At 52.5% G+C, this 27,863-nt stretch overlaps 9 protein-coding genes across 9 annotated transcripts; 4 read left to right on the top strand and 5 right to left on the bottom strand.

The window, feature by feature from the left end:
* Nucleotides 1–285: 285 nt before the first annotated feature.
* On the bottom strand, nt 286–2,194 carry BDW74DRAFT_185212 (uncharacterized protein; the record flags this gene model as incomplete). Its single annotated transcript, XM_073730997.1, has 6 exons — nt 286–836; nt 902–1,199; nt 1,249–1,364; nt 1,430–1,744; nt 1,823–1,907; nt 1,988–2,194. 6 exons carry the CDS (start codon nt 2,192–2,194, stop codon nt 286–288), a joined length of 1,572 nt encoding a protein of 523 aa, XP_073583818.1.
* Nucleotides 2,195–3,299: 1,105 nt separating this feature from the next.
* On the top strand, nt 3,300–4,418 carry BDW74DRAFT_185213 (cupin domain-containing protein; the record flags this gene model as incomplete). Its single annotated transcript, XM_073730998.1, has 1 exon — nt 3,300–4,418. The coding sequence occupies one exon, from the start codon at nt 3,300–3,302 to the stop codon at nt 4,416–4,418; it is 1,119 nt and encodes a 372-aa protein (XP_073583819.1).
* An 11,600-nt stretch (nt 4,419–16,018) lies between these two features.
* BDW74DRAFT_19026 (uncharacterized protein) lies at nt 16,019–17,057 on the top strand. The gene has a single exon (XM_073732144.1). The coding sequence runs from the start codon at nt 16,436–16,438 to the stop codon at nt 16,979–16,981; it is 546 nt and encodes a 181-aa protein (XP_073583820.1). The 5' UTR covers nt 16,019–16,435; the 3' UTR covers nt 16,982–17,057.
* BDW74DRAFT_19016 (uncharacterized protein) lies at nt 17,057–18,147 on the bottom strand. Its single transcript, XM_073732122.1, has 2 exons — nt 17,593–18,147; nt 17,057–17,548 (listed from the first exon to the last, which is right to left on the bottom strand). The coding sequence occupies exons 1-2, from the start codon at nt 17,969–17,971 to the stop codon at nt 17,133–17,135; spliced, it is 795 nt and encodes a 264-aa protein (XP_073583821.1). The 5' UTR covers nt 17,972–18,147; the 3' UTR covers nt 17,057–17,132.
* Nucleotides 18,148–18,880: 733 nt separating this feature from the next.
* Nucleotides 18,881–19,443, bottom strand: BDW74DRAFT_178105 (DUF4334 domain-containing protein; the record flags this gene model as incomplete). Its single annotated transcript, XM_073729120.1, has 2 exons — nt 18,881–19,379; nt 19,430–19,443. The coding sequence occupies 2 exons, from the start codon at nt 19,441–19,443 to the stop codon at nt 18,881–18,883; spliced, it is 513 nt and encodes a 170-aa protein (XP_073583822.1).
* Nucleotides 19,444–19,541: 98 nt separating this feature from the next.
* BDW74DRAFT_185214 (Zn(II)2Cys6 transcription factor) lies at nt 19,542–21,894 on the bottom strand (the record flags this gene model as incomplete). Its single annotated transcript, XM_073730999.1, has 6 exons — nt 19,542–20,281; nt 20,338–20,512; nt 20,573–20,759; nt 20,819–20,882; nt 20,940–21,704; nt 21,755–21,894. The coding sequence occupies 6 exons, from the start codon at nt 21,892–21,894 to the stop codon at nt 19,696–19,698; spliced, it is 1,917 nt and encodes a 638-aa protein (XP_073583823.1). The 3' UTR covers nt 19,542–19,695.
* A 196-nt stretch (nt 21,895–22,090) lies between these two features.
* BDW74DRAFT_19032 (acyl-CoA dehydrogenase family protein) lies at nt 22,091–23,518 on the top strand. Its single transcript, XM_073732149.1, has 2 exons — nt 22,091–22,377; nt 22,438–23,518. Exons 1-2 carry the CDS (start codon nt 22,101–22,103, stop codon nt 23,445–23,447), a joined length of 1,287 nt encoding a protein of 428 aa, XP_073583824.1. The 5' UTR covers nt 22,091–22,100; the 3' UTR covers nt 23,448–23,518.
* A 972-nt stretch (nt 23,519–24,490) lies between these two features.
* BDW74DRAFT_19037 (DJ-1/PfpI family protein) lies at nt 24,491–25,629 on the top strand. The gene has a single exon (XM_073732150.1). It carries the CDS (start codon nt 24,746–24,748, stop codon nt 25,451–25,453), a length of 708 nt encoding a protein of 235 aa, XP_073583825.1. The 5' UTR covers nt 24,491–24,745; the 3' UTR covers nt 25,454–25,629.
* Nucleotides 25,494–27,853, bottom strand: BDW74DRAFT_19039 (Zn(II)2Cys6 transcription factor). The gene is made up of 6 exons (XM_073732151.1): nt 27,606–27,853; nt 27,479–27,550; nt 26,860–27,423; nt 26,621–26,809; nt 26,305–26,564; nt 25,494–26,253 (listed from the first exon to the last, which is right to left on the bottom strand). The coding sequence occupies exons 1-6, from the start codon at nt 27,680–27,682 to the stop codon at nt 25,535–25,537; spliced, it is 1,881 nt and encodes a 626-aa protein (XP_073583826.1). The 5' UTR covers nt 27,683–27,853; the 3' UTR covers nt 25,494–25,534.
* Between the last annotated feature and the right edge of the window lie 10 nt (nt 27,854–27,863).

The following is a 27,863-nucleotide window of genomic DNA, read 5'->3' on the forward strand; positions in this document are numbered from 1 at the left end:
TGGCCTTGCGTTTGGGCTTGACCGGAGTTATGCCGAGTCATTCGGGGCAGCAACAAAGTATCCAATATGCCAAGTCGAATAACGCGCCCCAATTTGATCTAAGCTTTGTCACGAGAGACAGGAGACTCGACTTAAGATAGAAGCGTGGAAAGGTTTTGGTCAAGAGGCCCATTCTTTCTACAGTGCTTTGACGCTACCGTGAGTTCGTATTCCTCCAGATAAAAAGCTATCTTCTATCTGCATGGCAGCCATTTCTAGGCGTCAGGCATATGATCACTGCCGTGCTCATCCGGACAGCCTCATCGGCACACTGGCATTATAAAACCCCCCATCCAGCCAATCAGCCGAAACATTCCTGACCGCAACCCCCTTGCCAAACTCCAACACCACCCCTCCATCCTCCGCATCCGGGTCATACGCCACCCACCCCTTCTCCTTGAGAGTCTCCGGATCCTTAAGAAACGCCAGAAAAAGATCCTGCATCGCAGCCGACGTCTCAACCTCCAACTCCGGCACCGGTGACTTCCCAACATCCTTCCCATACGTCCCAAAAACCATCAGCAGATCCGACCAGTGGAATGCACCCAGCCACGGCTCCGGGCTGATGTTGCTGAAGTTCCCGGCCCACAGGTACCGGTATGTATCCAGCCCGTACTGGTAGCGGAGATTTGCTTCCTGCACGCCTTTGCAAAGCCACTGTTTCTGGGTTTCGGCGGTGGAGGTGCGGTTTGAAGTTGGCATTTCGCTCGCGGTGTTGGAGCGGATTTGCGGGCCTGGCGCGAACTGACCGAGTGAGTAGCGCGTTGTTTCGTTGGTGAAGATGTAACGCTCGTCGGCTGTCCCGTCATATCAGTCTCACTCTCCAAAGTTGGTAGTGAGGGAAAGTGATAGGTGTACTTACGTATATAGTTTGAGAAATCCAACTCCGTCTCCCCAGCATACCGGTTGATAAACTCCTCGATCTGCACCCAGGATACCTGCCGCATACACTCGAGCTCAGCGTCGTAGTCGTTGCCGTAGTTGCAGCCGAGCGCTTTGGCGACAATGTCGAAGCCGATGTAGGGGTCGGACGTTGTGGATAGGTCGACCTTGACGGAGGGGGGTTGTGAGAGCACGCCGAACTTTGATACTAGTGGATCGGAGGGGAATGCGAGGGTGTAAAGGTGTGTTAAGGCTGAACCTTGTGATTGGCCCCAGAGCTATTTTGATTGTTAGCATGGTCGATGTCAGGAGATGGGGGCGACGTACCATGATATTCTCGGAATCACCACCGAAGGCCACAATATTCTGGGATACCCATTCCACGGCTGCGCGGACATCGAGTAGAGAAAGGGACGTCTCATTCAACGCTCGGGACTTCGGATCTAGAGGACATTGTCAGCATTTTTAGCCAGACTGGCTTTTCCGACAGGGCGATAGGGTGTCTCACTCCCAAAAATATTAACACGATAATTAATCGTCACAACCACATGCTCCTGGCTGCGACTAACCCACTGCTCCGGCACCTGGGAGGGGATATCAATGCCGCCCATGGTTCCATGGCCGCCTGTCACGAAGAGCGCAACGGGTAGTTTCGAGTCTTGGTCCGCGTATGCTGGTGTCCAGACGGCGAGGGAGAGGCAGTCTTCGGATGTGGACCATGCGACGGAGCCTTCGTTCAGCGTTTCGCCGAGGTTAAGTAGGAGGTTTGGGGGCGCGTAGAGGTTGTAGTTGTTTGAGGCTGAGGAGACGTATTGGGGGCATGCTAATACAAGAATAACTTGAGTTAGCTAATGAAGAGGATATGAAGCGTCGGCTGAAAGGAACGGAGGGCCAGACGAACCAGGACCGTATCTCGTCGAGTCGTATCGGCGCGAGGAGTTCTCTAGTTGCTGTGGTGGGAGCCAGCGGAGGTCGCCGACGGGGGCCTGAACGCATTGGACCCAGGGTTAGACGGCTAATCCTTTGATTGACGTGGTAGAGGACGGATCCTCCGGAGTAGACTCACCTGAGCATACGGCACGCGGAGGAACTGCCGAACATCAGGGTAGGTATCATTCAGCGCGCCGATGAATGTCCCCGTCTGCGTTTCGACTGTAAGATTCGACCAGTTTGACAATGTCCGGGGAGGCTGGAAGGTGAGGTTCGCGTAATAAGGGGCAAATGTTGCTAACGAAGATGCAGCAAGGCTCAGGAGCAATAATGCTTGTGCCATCTTGCCAAGCTGAGCTATAACTCAACGGTAATCAAGCTCCGAGGTACAGCAACAAGGTGTTGCGATTCAAATAATAAGAACGGCGGTCGCTTTCCCCTCATTTTGACGTCTGGGGAAACGGACAGGGGGTTATGTATCTCCCACTAGAGTTGGAGTACGCTGCCCACGGCACATACGTCCACGGTTACTCCGAGCAAGCTAGCTTACTGAGGATAGCGTGAAGATGTACCCCGCGGTCTACGTATACCCGGCAAATAGAAGCACGTGGCTGTCAGTTACCCCGTACTCAGGAATTGCCGCGGATTCCGAGAACGGTCGAAGTTAGGGCACGCTATGAAGGGACCTTGGGTACGAGTAACTCGGGTTTTCCGAGTGCTATCACTGCTACTATAAGAGTGGAGCGGCTTGGCTTCTGTTATGGTGGGGATCGGTTAGAGGACGGTACCTGCATGCTACGTTAATCTATCGACTGTAACCCCTGAATCTGGGTAGTTGGAAGAGAGGACTCTGCATTACAGACTCAGGTTCAGCCAGGGCAATGAACTATCGAAGAACCTTTGGCGGGGATACTGGACACCTTTCAAGAACACTGCAGCTGCAGAGCTGGAAATCCCGGAAGGGCACGGATGCGACCGTCGACGCGTGGCAATAAGCGGGGCTGCACTTACATTCTTTCTAGAAGCCTGAAGATGATGCAATTAGTTTCAGGCACCATCTTATCTAGCCGGAGTATTTCCGACTACCAATTCAAATCGGCCAATAGCAGACTGCAGCAGTTACTCTATGCGGGATTAACGTCCGTCAAACGGTTGCAGACGACGATCAGTGACAATCCCAGGCATTGCTCCGGCGAGTTAGGGTTTGCATACCAAGGTTCCTACTGGCGATTCGGAAATCCCGGGTGCCGAATGAGTTCCGAGCCGAAACACTGCAGGGACTTGACACACGCCTGTGACGACACTTGGAACTGCTGTGGATACAAGCACAAGTCGATGAAATATCTGCCAGGGATAGCTATATTGCTCTTCATATATTAGACACGTCACCCCCAAAAATTAGACGTGAGATCTCAGATCCCACGAATCATCCTGGAACCACCGCCACCATGCTCCCTCTTAACCTCCTCCTCGCCGCCCTCCCCCTAGCAGCAGCCCAGCAGCTGTCAGACCTCATCCTCGACACCGCGCCTTCCTCTCCACGCCCCTACATCATCCCGCACTACGCCAACGCCCACGCCGTCACAATCGGCCAGCAACTCTACCGCTTCCCCGTCACCGGCCCCTCCTCCGACAATGCCTTCACGCTGATGAGCACCAACGCCCCGGCCAGCGGCGACCTCGGCGTCCTCCCACACATCCACCAAAAGCACTACGAGAACTTCTTCGCCTACAAGGGGCGCTTCCAGCTCTGGGCGCAGAAGGGCGACGGCGAGCAAGAAGCCCGCCTCCTCACGCAAGGCGACTACGGCTCCGTCCCGCGGAATACCACGCATACATTCCAGATCCTGGACCCGGACACCGAGATGATCGGCGTGATCAGCCCCGGCGGTTTTGAGGATCTGTTTTATACCCTGGGCACGAACTTCTCTTCCGCCACGAACACGCCGTACGTGCCTGCCGCGAGCAACGGGTCCTCCTCCCCGCCCGCCGAAGTCATCGCGTCGCTCCAGAAATTCGACGTCTACGCACAGCTGGACTTTGAGCCAACCCGTGATCTCGTCAACGGCTCCTCCTCGACCGAATCGTCATGGCACGCTATCGACAACACCGTCACACCCCTCGGCGAACCCGCGCAGCCGTACTTCATCGCCAACAACTACGGGCCCAAGTACCTCAACTCCCGACACGGAGCGTACCAGATCGTTCAGCCGCTCGTTACAAACACGCAATCCCAGGATACAAACTACACTTTGTCCACAATCATCATGAGCAAGCTGCACTCTGCGGTCGCGGATACCTGGAAGGGCGACGGCGCCTGTGCGTTTGAGGTCCTCGAGGGCTCGGTCATGATTAAGATTGGGGCTTATCCTGCGGCACGACTGGAGAGTGGGGATGTGGCGTTTGTGCCAAAGAATACGGCCTACCAGTACTGGTCTGAGCGGAACTATGCCAAGGTGCTTTATGTTTCATCTGGGGAGCAGGGTGCTGATAAGAAGCTTATTGAGGGAGGGAAGAGCTGGGCTTACCCGACTTTCCCGACGAGCTGGAAGAAGAGCGAGTTGTAGGATGTGCTTGGTTCTTTTCGAAAGTATCATAGGGGGTGGCAGGATACCTTGAGGAGCTAGCGGAAGCAGATCTAAAAAATCGCAAAATAATATCCTTGTCTTCATTCCCGAGTACGATGTTGCTTGATGTAGCTCTAGTAGACTGTAGGTATGAATTAGAATACAGTCGGAAATTAATTCACACAAAGTCGCAACCATAATATATATTTTATGCATCGATTCCCCTGGCTGAACAGCAAGTTCGCAATGTTACCTCCAACGGCAATACAACTGGTATGCAAGTATCGTCCCACGCACTATGCCAGCAATCCGCAATTAGGATATTAGATTATCCCAAGACATACTCGACTGCTGCCGTTTCGCGACTGACTTGGCTGTAACCCTCCGGGAATTGTCCGACCGCGCCAAGCACCGCCAAGGACAACATACTTTGAAGATAAGATAAGGAACGGGACGGGATCGCCCGCCACTGCCGCAGGATTAAGGTTCATACATCAGGCCACCTGCGTACAGACTGGACACAGTTGACCACTATGCTCTAGGTGAATAGGTGTGCGACAGTGGAGTACTGTATACGCAAGGCACGCGGTAGTCAAAGCTGGATCCCAGGGCCCCGAGTTGAATAGGCAATAGGAGTGGAATTCCGGATGGGCGGGAATACTCGATTACTCATAGAATATGCCATGATGTGCACTGTCATTGATGTTTAAAGACTCTACGTAAGAAACGACGAGGGTCTTGTTACGATGATACCTAGTTAGAGTCAGGACGAGCCATGGTGGCGAGGGAAGATCGATTGCAAGAGCCCCATATACTCAACCAGCCACGGAGGGTACTTGCAGGTGTGGGCTTGCTGCCTGAGCTAGGTCATTGTCGGCACAGGACGCCAGGGAGAAGGCATCGGTGATCCCTGTGACACTGTCCCATAAGTACGTCCGCATCTCCCCGCGAAGAGTTTCGCATGGCGCGTCAAAATTTAGGACATGGAACTCTACCTGTTGAGTCTTGCCAGCGTACCTGAAGTCTGTGCAGGTGCATTCTCAGAGAGCGACCAATACGGACCACATCCACGGAGTCCATAGTATCGGAAAAGATTTTGCGCGAGCGATCGATGCTTTGAACAGCGCCGCCTTTGCGTTGCACTTCAACTTTCCGACAGCAACTCACAAATCCAGCCAGCTACGCTAGGAGTCTGTCCTGCTCCTGGCTCGCATGACTGCGCATATGAGTCTGTTTGTGACAGTGCGAAAACCCAAGCATTGAGCTATGGGTGAACTTGACTTGATCCTGAACAGTCCGTTGCTCTGCCGGTGATGCCAGGACAATATCCAGCCGCCAGGTCATAAGTCGTGGAATTCAAGCACCTTCGGTAATTGATGGGGAATCCACAAGGCCATCAGCTTGTATTGCAAGTGCTAAAATCTCTGGCCCTCCCTCCAGCAACCATGTGCTCTTTTTCTGTTTGCGGTATGGGTTACAGGGTGAAGAGATGACCTTTTCCTGAGGCGTGGTGATTACGAAAATAAACATGCGGAGTTCATCTTTACCGCCGCTTGCGTGGATTACCATGGTAGGTTGCGGACAAGGCGCATGCTGCAGCACCAAAGCAAGTACTGGGAGACCGTGCGAAGCGCTAGCGCGCTTGATAGCCTATGATTCGGTGGGAAATATCCCTTGTTGGAGCTCGAAGTTCCAGGTGCTTAATGAAACATAATTCACGAGACACAAAAGCGTCTTCTTTGTCTGATAATGTCAGCCGGACCATACAAGGACAACGCTAATAATGGCTGCATTGGGCAGAGGATCGATAAAAGCCCTGGGCCTCGAGGAGTAGAGCCTATACGGTAATGGGGCAATCCATCCCGAAACCGGCCTGACGTGTCTATCAATCTCCCCTTGGAGCGAGCCTGGTAGCTTGGTTTAGATCTTTAGTCACAGCCTTAGATGTACCGCACATATAACCGCTTTCGAAACACCTTCCTGACCATCTCGAAACCGGCGTTTCCCGAGAACTGCGCTTCGAGACGTGGAGTCCAGGCCTACTGCCAGGGTTTCGATAGGCACCCCTCAGCAAGAAAGGCGGCACTAGGAAATGTGCATTACACCACCGTCTGTCTCGAATAGGCCCTCCTCCAGACAACCATCTCCGGCACAGGTCGTCGTGGCAGGTCGCCGCGTGCATTCGACCATCTGAGTGTGAAATCCCCTGATACGCTCATAAAGACCCGTTTCTCATAGGTCAGAACGGACGCTGGCCGCCGGCTGTTCTCGTGGCCTTTTGCTTGTTCCTGTTCCAGTAGGATGCCAACAGCTTGGAACAGATGTGAGGGATTGACGTGCACTGTACATAGAACATGAGATTTATACCATATATGACGGAGGAGTCCATGCCTCCAGAATTAGTCGGCTCATGACAGATATACCTATCGCCATTGCCGTCACACGTATATCGTCGGAATATGATAGCCTTGACGGTGCAGGCCATTCATCGAAACGGCGCGACGCCTGGCAGGCAGCAAAGAAAACATGGTCCGCGACCAGATCCCCTCGAATGAATTAAGTAAGGCCATAAGTCGGTATCAGGCGCTGTTCCTGTATTGGCAGTCGACCAGTACCCGCACCCTGCAGCGGGGTGGAATAGATTGCTAGAGTGACGGAGTCGTTTCTGAAACAGCGTGATACCACAACTGGCAACACATTCTCACGTTGAGGGCGAGATGTCAAACCCTCGACCCACTTGATGTTCGCTAGGGGCGACACTCGTAAGACCATCAACTGAGATTTTTGCATATCCGGGACGGAGTAGCGGGGTAAAGACGGGCCGCCACAAGATCAGATTCCGACTCGGGTGGCGACATATTGAGCGGCTGTCTATGAAGGAAACACCATAGACGGTGTGAGAAAGAGGAGACTAGACCTGCTATCATCTCACAATTCCCGTCAAGAGAAGGACTGATGAAGAGAATTTGACGCGAGCGAAGGACATATCCACGCGGACATCGTGCAATTATGCATCGCCGAGGACAAGCCAATATACAACAGAGCGGTGTAGGGAAACTGATGGGATTAGATGGCGCCTGATAAGTGCGCTTTTCTCCGTCTGGTGAGAAGACATTGCCGTATATCCTGACTATCAGATCGTAATTAATGGACGTATCTCTGGCGCTTTATACTCCCCGAGGCCGTCTGGGCTCATGTAGTCAGCAGCAGAACATTCTTGCTGAGTGTAGATATCGGCGAAGGCGTTTCTGCGAATGATCAGGGTCGTTACGCTTTCAATCAAGTGCTGGGTGCCGCCCGGATAAAGCACCGCATTCATTGGGTTTATTAATCATTCGGAAGTTGTCCTTGTGATCTGCCGTAGTCTTCCTGATCACTGAACGGTTTATGCTGGGATTAACACCGGACATGGTTAGCCAGGTTGCGGTCCTGTTATTGTTGTTCCTGAAATGGACGAGATCCGCCTGCCATTGCCCCGTGTCCAGCTTAGAAAACCCCGCATAGAAGGACGACGCTGGTGAATCCGGGATTGCACCTGCAGGCCCCAGCGACGCCTGGATGGGGTTCAACGTGCAGTCAACCCCATGCGTTGCAAAGCAGCCTCAGACAGAGTCCTGCACAGTCCACGTCAATGTATCCAGCCTAACGTTCCGGAGGGAGTAGGCGCCTGCCATCTGCTGTGTTGTAGAAGGCCTGAATGCGAGGCCCAAATACGGCGAACTGTCTGATGAGAGCAATGGATGGTGGGGGACAGCGATGCTGAAACGTGAGAGTGCCAGATAGCAAGGCAGTTGCCTATGCCCGCTCTTCTGGGCTCCCTCGCCTAGCGGCAAGCGATATGGTTCTCAGCACAGGGCCATTTCTGTTTCCCAGACAGGGACCTTCCCTCGAAGAGTCAGTGATTCCAGACTTGGTGACTTGTGCATACGATGAGGGCAATGGGTATCAGGGATTGTTCCGGTCATGTTGGTTCAGGACCATGTCTGCCCGAAATGTAATGTTGTTTGAGAGCAGCGCACGTTGGTAGAACTTTGATGGTTGGTGATAAGAGCAGCGCTTCAAGGAACGGTCTCCGGTACCAGAACGGCGTAACGGGGACATGGTTATTGATCATGTCCGTTAGCCTGCCTGAAGTGTACATCACCCAGTCTGAAACAGTCTGCTTGTCGGATTTTCCCCGTTCGCCCAGGTAGAGCGAATCCAAGTCGAAACATACAGGGAGATCGCAAGTCGACGTGCAACGCGCAGACATGCGGCATGGGATGTGAGGTGTTTCTTTGTATGGAATACCAGGGCCGTCTTCGGCGACAGTCATGGTTCATCAGGATTACGCAGGCAACAATTTCCAACCCGCTGATAGCAACCGTGAGGCTAGCAACATCGCTTTCTGCGCGGTGCTAATCATGAAAACGACTTGGTTTCTCAACGAACCCTTTCAAGCAAACCAAGACGTCAGAGTCGGCTTGACTGTTTCCATGCGCATGCGGAACGCTATACGACCGTTGATTGTGTCCCTCCACAGCGCGATAATGCGGTACTCGGACAGATACCATACTTGTGGAGGATAGATTCTCGGGTGAGTGAGATATTTTCCGACACCGTCCCAAGTATTTTGAAGTACAGACACCTCTCACAAAATGGAAGGGGCAGCAGTTGACAAGACACACCACGATGGGTTGTCTTGAAAGTAGACTTGAATGCAGCCCGACCTAGCATCAAGGGGAAGCCAACACCTCAAGGATGTGCATAAGATGCTGGAAGGCAGGACGCAGCGGATGCCGAAAACTAAGCTCCTGATAGCGCACTCAGTCGGAAATTGGTCTACGGTCTATCGGACAACCTGGTAGCCTTGACTGACGTCGATCTCGTCGGCAGAGAGACATACGTAGGCTCATTCGACAGTTCCAAGCCTGAAACCATGTTGTGAATGCTGCGGTAAAATCACTTTCGCTCAGGCTGGGCGTAATACCGACATTTTAAAAGATGTGACAGAGCCAGCTCATTCTTTCTGAGAGGAACACCAGGTCGGAAAATCCACGATCTTTGCGGTGCGACACGTTCAGATTGATTGATGCGTCGAAGCTTCACTCGCTGGATGCCGTCCGAAAGGTCTCAAAGGGTCGAAAACATGATGTGCAGCTTTCGTTGCCGCAGCCATATGTCACGACGGTGTGGACTGGTTGCAATATCGCGAAGCACCGTTCACGCCCGATTCAATTATAGGCATAGAAGAAAGGGCGGAATGAAGAGATGACAATGAAGGCGTGAGCGATGGCAAGGTCAGCGCGTAGAGCCGGCACCGTGAGAGCAGAGAGAATGACTGTGTTCACCTCTCGGATGTTATCAAGGCTGATACAGTCAGCGATGGGTAGCGTATATTGCAAGAGAGAGGATTACCCGTGTTGAAGAAACGCGTCAATTTCAGGTGGGATGACCACTGGAACGACCGCTTCATTTTCCCAAAAAATTGTTCTTTGGCGAACCATGAGAAGGATCAAATTGCCGCCATTGGCCAGAACCGAGTCCTGCAGAAGTCATGTCAAAGCTGCCAACAATCCAGCCGCAACGGATGGTACCTATTTTCGGGGATAATCTCTTTGATCCATCTAGTTGCATATTCCGCATAACGATTGCTTGGACGACCTGGCGCTCAGCGGCCGTGCACATTGCATGAGCTAACTTCTCCGCCGCCTAGGGTAGTGGCAGATCCTCCTTACCCCTGAGCCAGGTCAGAAGCAACGCTTGAGCGATGTGCTATCTATGCTGACCAGTGGTGGCAGATTGCACAGACGGTATCACCTCTTGCTGCTGTCGTCCTCGAAATCCAGGGGACTTTTTATCGGACCACAAACATCAAATGCGCCTCGTAGTCGTCATCCTACGGGGGAAGGCGACATGATCCACTCCTTGTTAAGTCTTTCCTGCGCAGGTGCTCGGTCGAGAATAGAACGTGCTTCGGCCGCTTCGTCGGCTTCGCCCGCAGATGATAAGCCGGATCAAGTCAAGATGGAGGGCACAGATGGCTCCAAGATAGTGGTTTTGCAAATGGGGGGAGTGGTTGACAACCGGATGAACCGCTCTTCCGACCTAACTTTTGAATGATACCTATGTCGCTGGTTGGGAATGCCTTCCAAAACACATGAAGGATCGATGCACTTACTTCCGCGTTAGCGGTTTGAGAGTTTCGGGCCGGCAGGGTACCGTATTGAACATATACCTCTTGACATCCTCCGGCCTCAAACAAAGCGACGCCGTAGGCTCGTGCGCAGCGTTTCCAAATGTTAATGGTGAGGAGACTGCCTCATCGTCAAGACTTGGGAAGGCTTTGCGTAGAGAGCCTCGCGCTAATCCATCATCCGGTAAAAGGACAAAGACTCGTCTATACGAAAAGGATCGTTGTGGTCAGCCAGGGAAGCGTAGCTGGGGGCATCTGGTTCTCCGACAACTTACCTAGATCCATTGCGATGATACGCCACACACCCATACCTGTGTGCAGAGTTCTTCGAAAGCCTGGTCCACAGGTAGCGGAATTGGAACGATGCCTGGGATCGGAGGGAGCATGATCCCGGCTCGTAGTAGAGCTCCGCAGCCTATGCAGCACAGAGAGATTGATACATCGATGGGCTCGCTGCATAGCCATACCAGAGGTCTAGCCCGAGTAAGATCGACGGCTTCCGATGAACATACCCGCGGATCTAACCCACCAATCCAGCGTCAGCAGAATGCCACTAATAAGAGGAGAGGTACATCACCATACCGATCATCGTTGACGTTAAATGAGCACTTCGGGACACATAAAACCCAGATCGGGACCATGGTGCACGTCTCGGGATGTTGGGCTGCGCATCGAACTTCCCCAAGTACGTAAGGGTGGTGTACGAATTGAAGCGGCGATGAGAGACGACCATGAGGAGGTCTAGTCCGCACATGTGGTCGGCATTCTCCATCCCCAGGCTCTGGAGCTGGAATTGAGGATGAATTGCGGCAAGTGGAGCGAACGTATCCCCACCGTTGTCCCATGCTATGAAAGTGATCGTCAATTGTATGAGTTGCAGAGCGTTAAGAGCATTGCAAGGACGAAGGCTGCGCGTGGCACGGACCGGACCGTCACGGGCTCGTAGTATCGCGTCGGGCTGTCAAAAGTGGACCATACCTTGTGAAAACCTAGTCTTTAAATGAGGACAAAAAGACCTCGGAGAAAGTCCTTGATCGACCTGTCCCGCTGCAAACAAGACGTAAGAATCATGGTAAAGGCATCACCAATGAGTAGCAACTCCGTTGTCATATGGGTCGAATCAGGACACCTAGTAAAAGAAGTATTAGTCTTGATTGTAACATCCAGCATCGGAGCTGCATGATTGTTCTTACCTGGGCCTACTAGCCATCAACTCCAATCTCCACCATGTCCCACTATCCGTGCAACCCGCAAGTGTAAGCAGAAGGCATTTGTCCGTAATCTCCGATGGCTGCAATAGGGCTCGCGAGTAGCTCGTGCTGAAGAGATGTGCGATGTTAACGCAATAGAAAACGGGGGCATGGCGGAGAGTTATGTGGTTGAGATGCAAGAAAGTAACCGGCCATCTCAAGGAACACGGCAATTGACTATCCGCAAGCGAAGGCCATGGCATGTGCCATATGCTCACCTATGGAACAACACTGTCAGCATTTCGAAGAGAAAAATGCTAGTGCAACAGATAACATGCTTACCAGGGCTCATGGCCACCCTTCCTTCCCTTGGTTTCCACGGCAGGGAGGGAGCGGAGCCTGCGCTGGCGTTTCGTTCTCACTACACCTTTGGGCGATGGAGTGGCAGTGGTGATCCAGACGATTGAGTTAAAGCGAACCCCGTCAATGTAATCGAAAAGTCCTGTGGCAGCCTAAAGAGTAAATGGGTACAATCAGCCAGCCGAGTTTGATAGATAGAAACTGGATTTAAAGTCAAGGGACGACTTACAGAAGCCAGGATCCCAGGTGTAGTGATTAGGAGTTGCTCTGCTTTTTGATTTGATGAAGAAGACGCCAAACATCGTAAGATAGGCCATTGTTGCAAGTCGAGCCTCCGGTATATACAAGCACCGGGTGAAGCGTAGAGGCCTGAGGGATGGAATATATAGGTGATATAATATATACACGAATCGAGAGGACGCCCCGAGAGAAACGGCGAGCAAGTGCTGGCTATCATTCACTTCAGACCGGGCGAGACAAAATTATTTATCTACGAGCAACAGAGTCCTGCGTCGAAAAGATTTCGGGGGCTGGACGAGGTATCCGACTTTGACGCTCTGTCAGTATCCAAGCCAGGTGGTGCATGGACTCGTGTCACGGAAGACCTTGGTTGATGAGAGAAATTATGCTCTATGTCCTGATTTCTGGGGCAATGATGCCAAACAGCCCGCATCGTCATCTCAAGGCAAACGATGAAGATGTGGCGCACGGGCCTACTGGGATGCCCTAAGCCGTTGGGTCTCGGGCTGTGTCACCGGGTTTCTTATCGCAGCGATTGAACTGTTGGAGGCGAACTTCTGTTGATACGCGTAGCTCAGACATCAGGTCCGTCTTTGTTGCACGCATATTATTTCCTCAATGCCCAGATGGGCCACAAACACGGGTCTATTAGTTGGTGTCGAGCAGCGGAACCACAAGACGCGGTTACTGAAAGCGAGCGAGGCAGGATGCAAAGTCGAGCCGCAAACGCACACAAACGAGAACTCAAGGCCGAAATGTGTAGGCTGCGGCCACTCTGCGGCCACGTCACCTCGAAGCAAACGCCACTGCTCCAGCGCTGGTGCAGGATTCTTAATCCCTGTCAACCTCGTCGACACGAAGGCGTACTCGGTGGTCATCCTGGTCGTGTCTCAGAAGATAACGGGAATGCCGTCAATTTTCTGTGCATTCCCGACCATTCAGTCAAATCCAAGGTAGCGAGCATGTGGAATCCGATGATGTTGGACATATGCTGCTGACCAGCATACTGGATTGGCCAACAATCTCCAGTTGGTGTGAGGGTAGATGCCTTCAACTCAAAATCAGTTTTGAGAGCAGAGATCATCCACACTGATCTATTTCACGTAAGCCAAGCCACGGTGTGAGCATCGTAAAATAGTAATCCAGAATCCGTATGCCATTCTGGTGGTGCCGATCTTCATTGCATCACCCACAGATCCGGTCTGGTACGACTCGGTTTCAAAGATCAAAAGATCTGCTGAGCCGAATACATCTGTCGGAGACTCCTTACATCGTTTCCTCGTTTCCGCTCGTCTTCGAGATAGACAGGCGTTGTCACCACATGCAGGGCCGCAAGGTGTACTTGTTTCAGTTGCTTTACCTGCAAGTGCGCCGCGCGTTATGTGCCACGTAACGGTATGCAGCCATAAGCGGTCGTAGAGGCCTAGCGCATATCACGATACCATGGCCCTCCGGAAAGTCGATGCGTTAAGAGTTAAATTTTGATTCGTCACATTGACAAATTCACCTCTTGTCGAGTCGCTTGGAAATGTTATCAGCTCTCGATGTTTTGGCCTCTCCTTTAGCGCCTAGAATCCCTCGTCGCTGGAGAGTGTAGCAGCTGTGATAGCGTGGCGCATCCAACCGATGAAGCGCTCCTCCACTTCCTGATGTGGGTGGTGACCTTCATGTAGTACAGGTAGTCGAGGTGTTTTTCCCAGCTCCGCTGTTGGCATCGACGGACTGTGCTGGACCATCTCAGGAGCCCTTGCTGCACATCAAACGCCATAACTTCCTTTCTCATGAGGCATTTAACTGACGAGCTCGACAACATTGAGGTCTGCCTTGTCCACTTTGTCGACTCCCGAGCGCTATGAGGCTGAACGTAACTCGAGCCGATCTCGGCCGCTGAATAACCTCCTTACTCCTACTCTCAACGCCATGCTCCAGGTCAAGCTGCAGCCGCTCTATTTGATGAGAACGCAATTCAGAAGTCTCGACAGCTAGCGTGCACACCCGAGACACATAAACGCCGTGGGCAAAACACAAAGATCCGCTAGGCAGGACGGGACTGCAGGTGGGCGATCTTATCCTCGGTACGGTATACAGCCTTGCCTCGTCTGAACTTTGCATCGCGGTTGACTTGTAAGATCGTAGGCACCACCTTCCTCCAAGGGCCGCCCCCATCTGCATCTCATCTCGTCGGATGTTCCAATTCGCTTATTTCTTCGCTTCCGGAGTCGTAGTTGGCTAGGTTATGGTCGCCCTATCTTCGTGTCCTCGAGCTCGATCATGTAGGCGACAATGTCCAAACACAAATCAAGGATCAGCTTCCCTGGGCGTCAGGGTACAACAGGGTATCGCTTGGTGGAAAATGACCTCGACTGAGGTCTGTACTTTTGGCGTAGAATGTGGATTAGCTGCTGCTTTAAGTATTCCCCCAATTACCCAGGTACCTGCCACTCACCTTAACTTCGAGTCTCGAGTCGGAAGGTGTCTTTGGCTATAGCAGCACCGTTGTAGGTTGCCGTTCTCGCTTTCTCTTTTCGATCACGATCTGATCGAATTCCACGGCCTTTCTCGAGATAATAACTGGATAAGTATGGGCTTTTGCTGCGATTTGTTGTCCAGAACGGCGGAGGTTTTGTTCCCAGTGCAATCTTCGCAAAGAGCTCAGGCAGTGATTAGGAGCCCTCCCCACCAGCGAAACGTGGGATGAATTCCAGTACGCAGACATGACCGCCGCCGAAATGGCGAACCGCGGATACGACGATATCTACGGCGTCCTCGCACCAGTCGTGAAGCACGTCGTCACCGCAAGGATTATAACGTTCCTCCAATCACGAGTCAACGAGCTTCTGAAGGCAGAGCTAGCGGATTGTGGAAATCTGTCGCCCGGCTTTATACGCTTCCCGCATCTATCCGCCCTAACGGAGCTAGAACAGCCCGAGATTTGGTTTCCGCTCAGGGTACTTAGAAAGGCAAGTATACCCTAAACGGCTATCGACACACTAGTCTGTGCTGGCATTCCAGGGGTTTTTACTTCGCCTCGATGGTCGGGAGATAGTTGTTCTCAGTCTCGGACGGAGAAGGGAGTCGGATCGACAGGCATATCGTGTGATGATCGTCGGATGGATCGCGATTGAAGATGCCGTTGTTATGTCTTAGGTAGCTAGCTACGGGAAAGCATTCGAGGTTGAAAGCTCTCGTAATCCTCTAGAGCACCGCAGTGCTGCAGCACTTTGTAGTAGGGTGGTTGGGGCGGGAAGTTTAGAGTGTTATCCCTATGGCCCTATTCACGCTTCATGCCCAAAGAGGACATAAACCTGGCTGTTCCGAGTATCAAGGGACATTCTTCTAGAATGAATTCTATTGACTCCCTAGAACTCGAATAACCATCTCCATTCTCTAGTAGATCCCACTTGACGGACATTGCCAATACTGCTGGCAAGCTATATATCGACATCATTCGGAACGAGGGTTGGATTGAAGTAGCTACCCATGCGGGACTACTTCTTGCTAACGAATCTGGTAGGTTCTATTTAGCTCTAATAGCCTTCAAGGCATAATCCCTTACTATAATAACTGCAACCAGTCCATCTAATCTTGCATCAATAAACCCTCCCCCGTTCAACCTTGCTCAACCCCTCCCTCCCCTCCACACCATTGTCATCCCAAAGAACCAACTCAAGCCTCTCCTTATCACCCCTCTCAACCTCCCTAACACAGACCCAATCCCGAAGCGTATCAGTCTCGCTCACGCCAGTACTCGTATTCTCGAACGTCCTACCACCCGGCGGCGTGGAACCCCACGCCAAAGCCGTAAAGCCAGAGATAGACTCCCAGGCATGGGAACTGCGGCCGGTGATTAACGTATACACCACGAAAGCAACAGTGTACGCGGAATATAGCAGCAAAATTGGGAGAGCGAGTCGGATTGCCGTCCCGCTCATGTTCCACCCTTACCCGTGGATTGTGGCGTGAGCACTAAAGAAGACACCCGGGTGCTTGGTGGTGTACCAATCCTGGTGTCTGTTGGAGTTGATATATCTTGGTGTCTCCCACTGTCCTCTATGCGTCTCGCTTTCAAACCAAAGAGTGTACGGTCCTGTAGCGTGGGAGATGCCGTTCGCTACAAGGGCGGAGAGGAGAGGTTCGTGCATGAGGGGGCGGACAGGCTCAGGGCCCTTTGCCATAAGTTGGTAGTTAGGGTCGAGATATGGATAAGTCCCATTTGGTGGGCAAATATTGTCCGTCGGAAGCAGGGTTCGGAGGAGGATATCTGCCACTGTGCGGTTTTGGGCAGACGGTACGGTGAGCGAACTGATGCTATCGGCCCAGGCGGGCTTAAGGGATATAATTTGGTCACTAGTCCAGAGCTCCAGAGTGTTAATAAGCGAGTCGCGCGTAAGGTTGGTTTCCGCCTGAAAGTTGGATTCCTGGGCTCCACTCGCCCATTTCATGGACATGTGCGATGTCGCGTTAGCCCAGCGACCGCGCACAAGGCACGCGGAAACGCTGAGGTAGACGATCTCTTTGCGTGTACTGTCGCTTCCGCAGAGCTCAGGTTGCACGACCAGCGCACCGATGGAGCCATTTTCGCGGTTTGGGAGTGTTAGGTCGTCAAGGTCTACCCATATGAGACGGCCAGTTGGGTCTTCGCGGTACTTACGCCTTAACTGCTGCCGAGTGATCCCAGTATAGGTTGAGTTCCGGGGAAACGCAGTTCCATCTGAGAGCGATCTTGTCGGAAACTGCAATGGGCGGGTGTCATTTTCGCCCGTGATTGAATTCAGAAGGCAGACAACACTGGTAAATGGCTGGGCGGCGATAATACTCGACTCTGCAGAAGAGGTGCGACGGGAGAACTTCTGGACTTCTCACTGCCTCCTCACCAGACCTCTGAAGGGCAACGCCGGCGGGAACATGTTGTGTGGTCGCAAGGGTACCGTTAGGGGCGTATTGCACGTACAGCGTCCGAGTGAAGTCATCCGGTTCAAGCTCGGCGCTGTAGTTCATGGACGTGGGGAGCGAAATAGAATACCACGGCGGCATGTAATCCACGAAGACGCCTTGGCTTCCATCGGATAGTCCAAACTGAAACCCTGTTTCTGTGGCTTGACCTTGTTCCACGCGTGGAAGCGCGCTCATGAACTGCCACCCTATTGCCGGTGATTGCTCGGTATCTTGTCCGTTAGCAAGGAAATCATGAGACTCTAGAACAACATACTGGCTTCGAAATCATCCATCAAGCCATCGCCAGGAGCTTCCAGTACCGTCGGGTAGACCTCATCATAGCTTTTTTGTAGGCCGAACGTGAACGGATCTACCGAGAAACTGGTGTATCTAGGTACCATGGCAATCGCACTGGCTGGTCCTACCGCAGCAGCAAGGACAAGACTGAACGGGACAAACACGACGAAGCCCGTCTTGACCAGAAAACTCCATCCCTGCGCAGTGATGCTTGCTCGGAATTCTTTTGACACGAGATATCCGAGTCTCGTTGTATGGTAGGCTGAAAAGACAGCGCCGAACGGCAAGGGCGAGCGCACCTCGGTCAGCAGGAACTGAAGGTAAGCAACCATAACTACTCCAATTGAAGTCTGCATGAATATTTCGTGCGCCCTGGCCGCGAACTGCAGCAGATTCGACCATCTGTCAGCCCAGTCGGAGAGGAACCGGGTCTACAAGTTCAGCACGATAAGAGCGACCGCGACACCGAGGGGAAGAGCATGCCAGAGCAAGAAATACCAGAAGGATGCGACACGGTTCTGGCGCAAAACAATCCTCGGTCGCTCTCCCCGGGATTTCCCAGCTCCCCTGCGAGCTGGCTCTGTGTCCCGCAAGCTACCGCTGGAATCGATCCTGTAGCGCCTTGGTCGAGAGCTGGACCGGGGACCTTTCCGGCTGCTGTCGTCGCTATTGGCTTCGATCTCGGCAAGATCCAGCTCCTGCAATGGCACCAGGGAGTTGTAGCGGCTCATTGTGCTGGTGCTGGTATTCTCTTCTGCTTCGGGTGATAGCGAAAACTGTCTCAGCCTCCATTCCCCCTGAAGCCCATCGCTCCCTTAACAACGGCGGGATCCTTCGCTGATGGGGCACCTTGCTCGTCGAAGCAAGACAAAGGAATAGGACTAAGATCGCACCCTGTTTGAGACTAATGCACTGCGGCACAGGAGCCTACATCAGTAAGGGTCTAGCGTGTCAAAGAGCGGAACGGTTGGCTCTCGCGCTCAGGACGGGGAAGGAGGCGATGGACACAAGTCCATTACTAGCTTGGTCAATAAAGATCGGACGTGCTGGATTCTTGTATAAAGTGCTGAATTCGTTTCTCAATATTCACAATATGGTTCTTGTTACACCAACGGCATGGTGAGATATGATGCTTGGGTTGGGGTCCAGTGAGTGTAGCGAAGGCTGGCGTCAAAAATGTTTTGAATAACGATGAGCCAACATCGCCGTTAACCTGTTGAACTCTGCAGGCAGCTTTGACCACTTTCCTGATTAATTCCCTTTCTTCACAGCTTCCCACCTCTGTTGGAGTCGTCCTCCAACCTCTCAAGCACAAAGTACAGCGGATGATCCTCCACCGCGCCCGCAGCATCCATAACCCCCATGACCGTTCGCTCATCGACGCGCCGAAAGTAATCGATGATCGGCTTATCATTGTACACCATCGCAGTCGAAACAACGCCGTTGTACTTGATCTCGCGAATGCGCGCTTTGCCCATGAACTCGTTCACGACTCTCCCCTCGCCGGGCGCATGTTGTCCATAGGTTACAGAGTCATCCAGCGAGATTATTGGGTGGACGTCCTCAGTCGTATGGAAGTTTTTGCCCACCCAGCGCGCGGCCTTCAGTGCGGTTATGCCTGGGTGGTTTGTGAGGGCGCAGGTGCCGTGCCATTGGCCGAGCAGTTCGTTGGCTGCGAGGGGAGGCAGGGAATTGAAGAGGGTTGTTGCCGCAAGGGGAGTAATATTTTTGCTGGCGAGGATGTTGGCCAGCGTTTCTTTGGTTCTGGTTAGGTTAGACGTAGTTTGATCGTCGATGGAGGAGGGAGGACGTACGAGTCATTAGACATGATGGCGATGGCTGTCGTGCTTCGGAGTTTGCAAAGAGCGATGTGCGGGTATGGCAACATCAGCAGTGAAACGAGGAGCTATGGACATTTATATCCTCAAGCTCTCGGACTTTGTTCGGTTGTGTGTCCGACGGGCCGAGGCGGACTCAGATGGCCTGACTCGGATGCGGGGAACAATAGGTATGCGAAGGCTTGTATGCAAGTCCGCCGCTTCGACTCGAGAAAGCATTCCATTGAGTGGCCTTGGCGTCGCTATAAGAACCTATACAGGAACTCCAGGTTCTGCAGGTTGAGCGCATCCGCTTGATCTTCCCAGGGAACCCAGCCGTACCAGTCATCTTGGGCCATAGGCATGAACATCTCTCCGGGACCAGCTGCTGACCCAGTAGTTAGACCACCAGCAGTATCGTCAACAGCAGGAGCGTCACCTGGAACGTCCGTGCTTTCCTGAGTTTCCCCGCTGTGGATCTGACTCTCACTCATTCGTCGTAAGCTCTCGGCAGTACGATCGTCCAGGCCTCGGAAGAATAGATGCAGCACCCAGTTCTCGAGGTCCCACGATTTTTGCAGTTCTTCCAGGCTAAGCAAACAGAGGCGTGCGCGGTGTTCGGCCAGCGTCCGCATTGTACCTGAGTTTCGTCGGTGGTGGATAGTGTGTATGCAGAGGGCTGAGAAGGCGTGGGTTATCAGATGGGGAGGTGCATGCTGAACCAAATGATGAGAGAGAAGATCTTCGAGGATGCGGGTACTCTTGGTTGCCGCGTCCAAGGCGGTTTGGCCGCTATCATGAGGGGATGGGTCAAGGAAGGCACGGCGGTGGAGGAGGATATAGAGATTTCTAAGAAGTCGCCGTCAGCCAAACGGAAACGAGATGGAGGGGTAACATAGGCGCACTGGTAGGTCATATGCAGAAGGCCAGTGAGGAACAGCGAATCCGGCGAGACATGGTCTAGCCTCAGTTCAACGGGCAAGTTAGTCTCCCATAGACGGAGCTGCTCGTTTAACCTATTTCTCGTAGTGAGGTCTGGTCGTTGATGGTGGAGGTACTGGGTTGAGACGATGGTGCGAACTGTTCAAACGGACATTAGCAGCGCTCGCCGGCGACGAAGCTGAAGGGTTAGAAGCGTACGTAGTCTGGCCAAATTTGCCATCTCAACCGGATAATAAAGGTCCTGCGCCTTCTGGCAACCAAAGACATCATCTTCAATCGCCTCCTCCTCATATATATCATCGGAATGAAGCATCTCAACGTCGCCGTCTTCATCGCGGATGCGCGGAGGTAGACCAAGCGCAGCAGCGCTTTGCTGGTCGCGTGTCTGCCATCAACGCTCATTAGTATAATTCTCACTGGCACGGAGTAGTGAAGGTATCATACATATAGAGCCCACCATATTCTTTTCCAAAGCTTCTTTTCCTTCGGCGGCGGCGAGAATTGAGACCTTACCCATTAGCATCCGCGTTCTCGAGCTTCACCACAAACGAACTCGAGCACCTACATCATATGTATCCCCTTCTTCTGTGCCAAACTAATCGCAATACCTAGCCAGTATCTAACATCCCGCTCTTCGCTCGGTCCACCGCGCCAGAAACTCAACATAAAGAGCGCCTGGAGCTTGACGATAGGACTGGCCTCGGCATCAGCCTCGTAGATTGCCTTGGCCCGTGAGTAGAAGACGAACTTTGCGCTATATCTGACAGGAAACTCCGTCTTCGCAAAGGTTTGATCGTCGCATAGGCTTACACCGATGAAGAGCATCGCTTGCAATAACAAGGGAGGAATGCCGCCGACGTCTTCACTCGTAGAGGCGGTTATGTTTCTGGCACGGAAGATCGCCCCTCGATCGACGATTGGGAAGCAAGCGTGAAACCAGTGAAAGTATGCTTGCAGTAACGCGTCGATGGTTGGGAGTGGAGGGAAATTTAGAGCACCGTTGGATTCCAGCTGTGCGGCTTGTTGGACCTGGTGCAAACGGACGGCGTCATCGCGAGTGCTGGAGGGCGCCAGACGGTCGGGCAGCGGGTACTGCAGCTTTGGCGGTTGAGTTGGGTCCATGACCGATGTTAGAGGACTTGACTCGCCAAGGAAGACGGTAGAGTCGTTGATTATCTGCCTGGTGGGACTCGGCAGAGTTGATGAGGTGGATGTTGTGTTTGTTGGCGATGTGAAGTCAGGCAGCGGGAGGAGCTGAGACTGGGACCGAGGCTGAAGAGTTGCAGAAGGTGAGTCCGATGTAGACTTGCCGTTCTTCTTGCGAGGGTATCTACATCCATCTTAAGCATACGTCAACAGCAAAAATAGGAAAGCGCGTACTTCCCTCGCCGCGACACACCAACTTCGCAGGCAACCTCCTGCGCAACACAGTTGGAGCAAGGCTGCTGCTGGAGGACATCACATCGGATACGGCGGCGATGGCATTGGAGACAAGCCTGCTTCGCTCGTTTAAGCGGCATATTTGCGATCTCATTGATATGGAATTGAAATTGAGATGCCGGAGTGGAGAGTGAGATGGCTTCTCGAAAGAAGATCTTCAGTGGCGGGCGGCTACTCGGTTATATGCTCGGTTACTTGGGCCAGGATGACGCGGGGAATTTAAAGAGCAGGCAGCTCCGCATCGACCGTTGACTCCTCGATCAAATACACAATAAACGCATAGAAAATGTTACGAAGTTTATCGCAATTGTCGAAGAGCAGCAATGGGTCCAAACGCCTCTTCTCGTCCTCAGCCCGTCGCCCCATCATGGACCTGACGGGGTTCTCGGAGAATCAGCTTACGGTCCGCGACGCCATATCGACAATCTGCGCCAACTTCCCCAATACATACTGGCAAGAATGCGATCAACAAGAGCGCGATCCGAAGGAGTTTCACGCGGCACTAGCCAAGGATGGGTGGTTGGGAATCGCTCTACCAGAAGAACACGGAGGTGCTGGACTCGGTACGCACCACTCCACCCCTGAACAGTCTTTGGAGGCTAGTCTATTAACTGAATGAAAAGGTATCTCCGAAGCGACAATGATGATGCAAACCATCACACAGTCCGGGGCCGGGATGGCAGGCGCACAATCTATCCACGCAAACGTCTACGCAACGCAACCGCTCGCGAAATTCGGCAACAAGGAACAATTGACTGAGACGATACCAAACATCATCAACGGAAAATGGCGCACATGTTTTGGTGTCACGGAACCGAATACAGGTCTTGAGACGCTTGCTCTTCAGACGCGCGCTGAACTCAACGACGCGAAGACGCACTACTCTATCACCGGCCAGAAGATTTGGATTACCTGCGCGCAGGTCGCGAGGAAGATGATTCTGCTGGCACGGACGACGCCGAGGGAGGATGTGAGCAAGCCAACGCAGGGGTTGAGTATGTTCTGCATCGACATTGATAAGAGTGCGCCTGGGTTGGAGCTGAAGAAGATCAAGAAGATGGGCGGACGGGCGGTTGACGCCAACGAGGTCTTTTTCGATAAGTATGAGGTGCCTGCAAGTACAATTATTGGCCGTGAGAACGAAGGGTTCAGGATGATCCTGCACGGTATGAACGCCGAGCGGTGTCTTCTTGCTGGTGAGGCTCTGGGACTAGGATACGTCGCTCTAGAACGAGCAGCGGAGTACGCGAACACACGGCATGTCTTTGGTCGGGCTATTGGTCAGAACCAGGCCATTGCGCATCCGCTGGCAGATGTGTACATGAAGTTAGAGGCCGCGAAGTTGGCAACATACCACGCTGCTCGGTTATACGACGCATCTCGAACAGACGACTCGATCCCCGTTCATAGTGTTGGAGTTGCAGCGAACAGTGCGAAATACCTTGCTGCGGAGGCAGCCTTTACAGCATGTGAGCGGGCGGTCTTGACGCACGGTGGCATGGGCTATGCTATGGAGTACGATGTCGAGCGATGGCTGAGAGAGTGTCTGGTCCCGCGGATTGCCCCGGTTAGTCGGGAAATGATCCTGAACTATGTCAGTGAGAAGGTCTTGGGTCTGCCGAGGAGCTATTAGAGTGTCTATTGTTCTTGCCAGGTAGCAGTGCTGGCTACCATGGGTTTATCAACAGCTACCAAGTATCTTAAAAACTTAGTTGCGGCATTTCCTGCCCGCCGTTGTTTGCATTCGAACAATGAGCCCAATAAGCTCCACCATTTACCATGATCATGACGATCGTAGGAGCGTTGCCCGGTAGAGATGTGGGTACTTGGCCGCCTTTCATAAGAAGAGACCTACCCCTCCCCGGTCTCTTTCCTTTCATCCTCAATCTCTCTTCTCTTTCTGGGCCCCTGTCCCCAGCGACGCAACCGTTATCCTGACGGGTGGTGCGCGGTTATCCTTAGTGGAGGCACCATCAACGCCGCTCGACACCGCGTGCGCCGTGTCCCCGGTGTGCGCCGCCTCAGCGCGGTTTTGTTCCTGGCGCCGTATTTGGATGTCACGCTAAGACCGCTTGAGGGGATTCAAAGCGTCAAGGTCTCGGAGGGTATTTTGAATGGCGAGATGAAGGTTGGTGACTTCAAAGAGGTTATGGGGAACAGGTGGCGGTATCGCGAGGGGAATGAGGAGATTGAGGGTCAAGAGGGAAGAGCGTTTGATCAGGATGCTGAGATTGCGGAGATTGTTTATGCTTAGGGTCCGTCCCGTCGGGTTGAGGAGCAATCTGCGCCACGGGTTTGACGTTGACCCCTTGGATATCAAACATTGGGATTCCGCCAGTGCCTATTTCAGGTTGGAGATTGGACGCCTAAGATACACGAAACAGTACAATGGGTAACATCTCCTCACAGATGAAACAAAAGACATTGTATCCTACTCTTAGGGGCAATACTACGGTATATATACATAGAAAATATCCATCGTAGCGGCTGAGGAGAAGGATGTACTCTAAAACTGTAGTGCCGGGAAATTGATTAGACACTATGACACAGAATTGCTAGATATACACGCATTATCATGGAGTTTGCTACAGATGGATTTGATTTGTAGCAAAATGGTCTGGCCTCCTAAGGCATTATTCGAGCCGAGCATTGATCTAGCCCTGCAGTTGTAATTGGTCTTTACAAGCAGCAAATGATCATATCATTCAGGGCGCAGTTATAGAGTACAGTGTTTAACCACGTCCGCTGTCCGTGCCCTGTATAGGTAGCAGCCACGGATCGCGGAGGACGGAGCCAGTCTGGAATCCCGCTCCGTGCCCTAGAAGGATCTATAAAGCCTCGCCCGGAATCAACAACAAACACAATTATCAGCATCAAAGCTATTCAACTATTACACGATCCAACTACCACTACAAAGTAACACAAGGAAAAATGGCCCCCATCCACGTCGGCGCTCTCCTCTTCGAGTACCAAGCCATCGACGTGATCGGCATCTTCGACCTCCTCAATTCCTCAAGCAAATTCCTCATCGGCCACCTAACCGAGTACACCACCATAAATGACGAGACCCTCGCCAAGGCACCAGAGTTCGTCTTCCACCATATCGGTGAGACACTGAAGCCGGTCACCCTGAGCGCTGCGATTACCCTCGTGCCGACCACGACTATCGCCGATGTCCCCGAGCTCGACATCCTGCTAATTGGCGGTGATAGCCCAATCCACTCGAATATCCCAGAGAGCTACAAAGATCTTATTCGACGCCATGTCAAGGCCGGGAAGTTGCTTTTCACGAACTGCACCGGTGCGGCGGTCGCTGCGCAAACGGGTGTTCTTGACGGGAAGAATGCGACATGCAACAATGTTGAATTCAACTGGATCAAGGAGCGCTATCCAGCTGTTAAGTGGACGAAGGAGAAGAAGTGGATTGTGGACGGGAACATCTGGACGGGGAGCGGTGCGGTTGCGGGGATGGATATGGTTGCGCATTGGATCAAGGAGAATTATGGGTTGGATGTATTGACGGAGGCAACGAGGAGTCTGGATTTTGAGCCGAGGGATGTGGATGGGCTGTTTACTGTTTTACCGACGAGGTATGATGCTGATGGGAAGAGAGTTTCGAGTCATGTCTTTCCTGAGTGAGTGGGGATGCGCATGCATTTCTTGCCTTTGAGGCATTGCGTCAGGTCAGGAGAGATAGCACTCCCCTCGCCGAAGGAATAGCTAGGTGAAAGTATCAGCGACCATCAAATCGTTCCAAAACTTTTCGTTTTCTATTTGCTGTATCTCGGCGGTGATAGAGCTTTGCCAGATAGAATCTTCGGGCGTAGTATCTCCAGTGAGCCGTCCGAGGTTGCGCATCCCAGGGCAGCGGTGCTTTCGAGTGGAGGGCGTAGGGCTTTTGCTAACAAATTCCTCATGGGCTGCAGTATCGTAGTCATCGGGAGTCGGCTGCGTTTTTGCCAGTATATAGGAAGCCTTGACGCTTTCCACCATGTCGGGGAACATAGTGAACAGGCATTTGTTGCTTGGACAACGATCCCCTGTCCCACTCTGCGGTTCAACCGATCGTAGGCGTCGACTGAGCAAATCAAGGTACGTTTCGAAGTTGACAGTATCTTGCGCGATTTCTCTGTTCCAGTCGGGAGTATCCGGCAGACCGACAGAGAGCCTGTAGAGCACGATGATGGCTAGAATGAGTTGATACCATGCGGACATTGGCAGACTACTGTAAACGTCGCTCGTCAATGTTAAGAACATGTCAATATACTCTTTAGCATAGATCAGGCTCTTAATGAGGTTAATGTTGATCGTCGAACGTGCCGACGTGATTGACTCGGCTGGAACACTTGCTGCAGGTCGTTTTCTCTGTCCATATCGGTAAACAAGCCCCATTTCATAGATACGGATCTTTGCCGCCCGATATCCGGTGCTTAGTATCACTGAACATTGTTATCTATTGACTGCAGGTTCCAATGCGAGAGGGTTCTTACCGATGCGTTGGGTGTCCGCGGACAGGGTAGACCACCATTCTTCCAACCGTGCCATGAACCGCTCCGGACGAGACCAGTTGATCGCGATGTATCCGGCTTGATATGTGTCTCGGACCTCCTGGGTGTATTGCTGCAGTTTTATCATTGGGTATATCAACTCATCGGTCAGCAGCTCGGGATCTTGTTGGAGCATCCTCGCACATGGCAGTAGGTGCTCTGAGAAGCAGAAGTTGTCCGGCTTCGATGTTGCTGTTGCCATGCTATCCAGGCTGCGTAAGTTTCTTGCTACCGTCGACAAAGTGTGGTCATCACCTACGTGCTTGAAAGAAAATAGCAGCCCAGATAGGCGCGGCATATTTCACGAGCAGTAGGATCGCTCGCGATGGTATTATTCTCCATCATCTCAGCAATCTTCTGCTCTAACCCAAGGTCAACAACCATACTAATCGCGAGTTGCAGATATTGGTAGGTCTGTTTGCTTCGTGGGTCGAGGTAAAAGTGAAACCTGCATCAATTAGTCTTGGTCGGGGATGAATCCAGGAATACGGAACTGACCATGCCAGGTGAACAAGTAATCCTTGCAGCAAGTCCAAGTCCTTCTCCCCAGCTATGATTACCCGATGACTGAGAGTTCCCTTGAGTTCCTCAACTAGAGCTCGCTGCAAATTGTTGTACGTCGAGGAGGCGCTTGCAACAGCCGACAGCAATAGAAATGGCATGCCTTCAGCCATTGACGCGGCGGTGAATTCCTTTGGTATGACAGCAAACGGAAAATATGATGCCATGCCACGGAAGCTATCGACGAGGTGATCAAGGGCAGTCATGCTCAGACCCAGATCCGTGATCCAGCTGCTGTCGGTGCTGATAGGGGTCGACCATGTCGTAGCCGAGTCTTTGCCGATAGTTGAGTCAAGGGCTGGAATGAAATCCAGGTCTGTATTATCTGGAGTCGGCCATTGTCCGTCGAATTGCCTTTGTTGCATACCAACCGGGCTAATGGTACTTGTGAAGCGTTCACCAAGCCCAACGTTATCATCGTTCCCAACAGGATCCGCTCCGTTGGGTTGCGCTAGAAGACCAAGTAGATCGGATATCTTCGACTCTAGTTCAGCGAGCCGCCTGATACGGTATTTCAATGTTAGCAATTTGCCCTAGAGCGTGAGAGTTGACTTACGGCTTGGCTCGCGTCTGTCGAGTTCGTTGTCTTGGTTCTGGAACATTGCATGGAGATTTCGCTTTACTGCACCTGATGACACGCGACGGTCAGAGAATGACAGTTATATATTTCCCCACAGACCTACTTGACGCAAGGCTGCCCTTCCACCACCCGCACACATTTGACTTTAAGGCCGCGACATTTCTCGCAGGCTAAAGCCATAATAGATTATTTGATAGTTGAGCTGGCAATGATTCAATCCTGCCGTGCGATTCCCCTGTTTAGGCTTCGATGTTTTTGAATGCTGACACTTGGCGAATCCTGGAGTCTTTTGGGTCCTGAGGCTGCGGCTTAGTAATTCTGGGTCACGACGGGGTCCCAGACGCGCCTTCCTTTTCAGGCA

This window comes from Aspergillus multicolor, assembly GCF_047715735.1.
Source record: "Aspergillus multicolor strain CBS 133.54 unplaced genomic scaffold BDW74scaffold_12, whole genome shotgun sequence".
NCBI classification, from domain to species: Eukaryota; Fungi; Ascomycota; class Eurotiomycetes; order Eurotiales; family Aspergillaceae; genus Aspergillus; species Aspergillus multicolor.